This window comes from Priapulus caudatus, unplaced genomic scaffold (genome assembly GCF_000485595.1).
Source record: "Priapulus caudatus unplaced genomic scaffold, Priapulus_caudatus-5.0.1 Scaffold562, whole genome shotgun sequence".
Taxonomy (NCBI): Eukaryota; Metazoa; Priapulida; class Priapulimorpha; order Priapulimorphida; family Priapulidae; genus Priapulus; species Priapulus caudatus.
In genome coordinates, this window is record NW_014577623.1 from 80,092 (window position 1) to 85,250 (window position 5,159).

General features: G+C 43.4%; 1 protein-coding gene across 1 annotated transcript in view; it reads left to right on the plus strand.

Moving 5' to 3' along the window:
* Positions 1–2,199, plus strand: part of LOC106811673 (tudor domain-containing protein 1-like) — a 9,556-nt gene extending 7,357 nt beyond the window's left edge. Inside the window, exons 4-7 of the mRNA XM_014815374.1 lie at positions 292–352; positions 575–719; positions 927–1,144; positions 1,446–2,199. Of these exons, the coding sequence (XP_014670860.1) occupies positions 292–352; positions 575–719; positions 927–1,144; positions 1,446–1,593 (572 nt within the window). The 3' untranslated portion in view covers positions 1,594–2,199. The remainder of the gene's footprint in view (positions 1–291; positions 353–574; positions 720–926; positions 1,145–1,445) is intronic.
* Positions 2,200–5,159: the final 2,960 nt, after the last annotated feature.

Below are 5,159 nucleotides of genomic sequence, written 5' to 3' on the forward strand. Positions count from 1 at the left end.
GTGGGGGTGTGCGGGGGCAGGGGGTGCTTGGGGGTGGGGTGCGTGGGTTGGGGGTTGTTGGGGCAGGGATGCGAAGGGCCCCCGCCGGTTTGGCGGGGTACGAGGAGCAGGAGGCGTTGAGTTGCATATATAGTTATGCTTAACTATATATAAGCCACCCTCTGTGGGTGCTTGTAGCCTACCTACATCAGCGGATGAGTGAAGCAATAACAATCGTTCATAGTATTGCAGGCTTCGCCAGCTGTTGGTAGAATGCTTGATGTGGCAAACAATGATGCATTTCCTTTTTAGTTGCGCTGCAGCGAAGACTTGAATTGGAGGAAAATCTGGATTCGCTCATGACCGATATGAAGTGAGTATCGTGGCGTCTCCGTACCGACTACAGTAACATAACGATCGTAAGAAGAAAAGAAGAGATACATCAAGAACGTATATAGATCTGCCGTTATCAGATGACTGTAACAGTACTGATCACGTGTACACAAACCAGATGAGAAGAAGGAGTGGTTGCTTCGCTCGTACGGATAGGTCCGAGTTGGTCAAGAAGTCAATCTAACCTTAATCTCTCTTTCAGTGAGCACTACTCACGGGCGGTGTACCGCGATCGGCCGCTGGTCAGTCTGGCGCTTGGTGAGATAGTGGCGGCACTGCACATGGCCGACGAGACGTGGTGCCGCGCTCGCGTCGTCGACACCAACGACGACGACTGCACGGTCGAGGTAAGCGGCGCCACCTAGCGGGGCGATTCGCAGTAAACCATCAAATGATTGCTTATTCGATCAAATCTATCATCTAGTAAACTGTTAATACATAGAATGTTTGAATGTCGAGAAATTAAATTATGCACAACGAGCGTTTCGGCCGAGGGTGGTGGGAGAGTCGTCTGCATGATCAGCGCGTGATTTCTCCATTCGTCCGTTTCACAGGTTCTCTACATCGACTATGGCAACATGGAGTGGCTGCCTGAGCGGCGCGTGCGCATGCTGCTGTCGCGCTTCACACGCCTTCCCTTCCAGGCGGTCGAGTGCTTCCTCGAGGGCATCGAGCCACCAGGGGGCGACGGTGCGGGCTGGAACGAGGACGCGACGCGCGTCGCCGAGGACCTCGTCGACGGACGCACGCTCACGGCCAAGGTCGTGTCGTGGTACGTGACCTTGCGCGACCTCGCGACTTTGCCATCGTTCTACGCGACTGTTACGTGTTTGTTTTTGACTTCTCTTGACTTCTATTTATTATGGACTCTCTCTTTTTTGATTATTTGGCACCTTGTGTTTTACGTAATTTTGATGTTCTTTTATTTTACAGATTATTTCTTTGTAATTAATCGTATTATTTCAAAAGCAGCAGTCTCACTTAATATTGATTCACGTTGAATCAAGTGGCCAATAACATATCATGATATGAGTGACTAGTCGAATGAAATTTCCCATTTCATTTATACGCAGGGAAGAGAATGGAATGCTGCATGCTGAGCTATACTACATTGACTCTGATTGTCCAACAAACATTGTTGACATCGGTGCCGCCCTGGTGGAGAGTGGAGTTGCTCGATATGTGTCCTCTCCTCAGAGCCTGAATAATACTATGCACTGAACATTGCTTGTAGTCACTGTGGCAGTAGATGCGAGTTCAGTACTGTAACCACAATGGATGTATCAAAATATTTCCAATTTATCTGGAGAGGTGGCTGTGATAAAATTGACGTGTTGGACATCAGAGATTATTTTACTTTAAATGGCGTTGATAAAAATCGTGGACAAACTTGGTTATTTTATCAGGAAAAGAACGAGGAAATCAAGGATGAAGATGATTTCAGAGAATCAGGCTTTGAAGTCAAAAAACTTTCTTCATTTTGCAAAGTATTTTTGCAATCACTTCCATGCTATGAATGTTTGATTTATGCTCGTCTTACGAAGCAATCTTGGAAATTTGACTTGACTTTTTTTGAAGAAAAGTGATCATGAAGCTATATTTGGAGAGCAATTTAACCCTTACTACAAATTCGGTGGGTGTATTTTTGTTTAATTTGAAGAAAACTTTTGTAGTTTGATATGTCTAATGACGATTTGTATTCTGTTCAGCGTAAATTTCTTGTTTGTTATATGTTAATGTGTTATATGTGTACCTTTCGTGTATTTTGTACTGTATGTATCTTTTTATGTATACTTTCATATTAAAGAAGGTATTAAGCCAAAGATATTAATGGTGGTACCTTTTAAGTGTTTAAGTTTTTCCATTGAATATTACTATTTGTACCCTATGAGCACATATAGAGTTTATAATGTTTGTATGTAAGATCTAGAGCGGTAATTCAATTCGTTCTTGATGTCGGGTAATGTTTGTTTCATTTTCACATTGAAGAATTCCTGTGGCTCACAAGATTGTACAGAAAAACAGGTATTTCATGTCTGGTAAAATTGCCTATAGCATATTTAATTTCCATATATCTGCATATTTTTGTACGTTTCATTTGTGTACTTATGGAAGTTGTAGGTTATCAGGAGTAGATAATAGGGAAGGAGTGTGACATCAATAAACAAGGGAAATTCGTCATTTACTAGCCTTATAATACCTACGATTTACTACGCGTAACTCATCCAACTTGAGCTCAAATCGTACACAGTACATTCGCCTACCATCGTGCGAAATCCTTTCCTCGTATACACCCGCAATCCGGAGATACAGACTAAAACGTACGACACGATTTTCAATTCTTTGGCCATCAATCCGAGCCCATTGCGCACCTATAATTCAAACAAAAGGCAGCTACTAACCACACTGTCCACGGCTTGCGCTCACGGCGAGGCGCTGTGGCTCGCAGGGAGATTTGAATCCGATCTGCTGCTGATAGCGGATTGCCGTGCGTGCGTGGTATGGGGGCATGCCAGCTGTATTGCCGGCATGCCGGTATGACATAAGGCATACATTGTAGCTGTGTACCGGGTCAAAGGTTATCTCGCCGAGTGTTGCGTTGATGCCTAATCACCCTGCGAGCCACAGTGCCTCGCCGTGAGCGCAAGCCGTGGACAGTGTGGTTAGTAGCTGCCTTTTGTTTGAATTATAGGCGCGCAATGGGCTTGGATTGATGGCCAAAGAATTGAAAATCGTGTCGTACGTTTTAGTCTGTATCTCCGGATTGCGGGTGTATACGAGGAAAGGATTTCGCACGATGGTAGGCGAATGTACTGTGTACGATTTGAGCTCAAGTTGGATGAGTTACGCGTAGTAAATCGTAGGTATTATAAGGCTAGTAAATGACGAATTTCCCTTGTTTATTGATGTCACACTCCTTCCCTATTATCTACTCCTGAGGTTATGTAATAAAGTTGTTTTTAAGCCTTCGAATTTTCACTGACGTCTTCTGAGTTATTATACGAGTACCCTTCTTATTAGAAAATTTATCACAATAATAATTGAGTTTGAAAATTATCGCTGATCATACTAATAATAAGCTAAATATTACTTATTCTACACTAATATGCTCAATCTGTTGAATTAGAGGGGAGAATTTTAGAGCTCATAATTAATTAGTTACTTTATACAATTCGATTCACAATCTGTGAAAGCTTGTGAACAGATTTCCATAAGCAATTTCTAGCCATAGAATGCTTAGTGCGTAAGATTGGCCAAAGAGCATTGTCTTGGGCAGTTAAGGCGACGAGCATGCCATAAGGGGTGAGGGAATAACGGGATGCTGTGGCTGAAGCGAAATTCTGAAATCGGATTTTACTATGCACATCTCCTTCGACCATGCCCGTGCTTTTCTAGGCGCATAAGAATGACTGAAAAGCGTTGCCTTTGGTGGCTAAGGCGACGAGTGACCCGTGCGCCATTTCTAATGGAACATTACTTATTTGGCAGGAAATGACGGGATGCTGCAGCCATAGCGTAATTCTGAGACAGATTTTTCTATGCACATCTCCATCCCCTGCCAATTTTGAGTGCGTAAGGTCAGCTGAAAACACCTTATCTTGGCTGGCAACGACTACCAGCGACGCCAGCGCCATATTACCCCATGTACATAAGCATAGGGGAAGGTGGTGGCGAGATGTTGCGACTTGCGGCCCATTTTTAGTTAATGAGATTGGCCGAAAACATAATAATTAACAATACATATTATTGTATACTTAAATAGAGCACACTAAATCCATATTTAGAGCAGAGGCAAGGAACCAGTAAGCTGAAATCTCTGGGCTATAGAAATACATACATACCAGTCAGTACACAATCCGGCCACGATGGTGTTAGCGCATGCGTAATATCTTACCAGAAGAGTTATATTTTGTTATGAATGTGCATTTAATATGGTTAGGGGGTATCCCCACATAGATTTCTGTAATAAATTATTATTGTTAGACCTGTGTTTATAAATAGGAGTACGCCCTAGCCTGCAGGGTTCAAAACGCCAACTTCACCCCCTCCCGTCTTTTCCAATTGCCCCACTTGTCACTCGCTCGGCCTCCTTTCTTCTTATACCCTTCTCAGCTATCTTCCCTGTCCCCTTTCCTCAGTCTCCCATCCCTCACTTCCTCAACAAGTTATATTATGCAGTTTTCTTCAGTCCGTACTGCACGCCTTAAACGATGCTTGCGCATGCGCAATATCTCACAATAGGAATTATATTTTGCAAACATTATGCATTTAATATGAAGAGGAGGTATTCTAGCATAGATTTATATTATAAAATTCATCACTAGATCTTTCTCAAGAAATAGGAGAAAGACATTGCATGTATGGTGAGCGCTGCATATACCAGTCAGTACACAATCTGGCCACGATAGTGTGTTAGCGCATGCGTAATATCTTACCAGAAGAGTTATATTTTATTATGAATATGCATTTAATATGGTTAGGGGGTAGCGCCACATAGATTTCTGTAATAAATTATTATCGGTAGACCTGTGTTTATAAATAGGAGAACGCCCTAGCCTGCAGGGTTCAAAATGCCGACTTCACCCCTCCCGTCTTTCCCAATTGCCTCCCTTGTCCATCCCTCGGCCTCCTTTTTTCTTCTACCCCGCTCAGCTATCTTCCCTGCCCCCGTTCCTCAGTCTCCCACCCCTCACTCCCTCAGCAAGCTATAGTAATTATGCAGTTTTCTTCAGTCCGTACTGCACGCATGAAACGGTGCTCGGGCATGCGCAATATCTCCCAAAAGG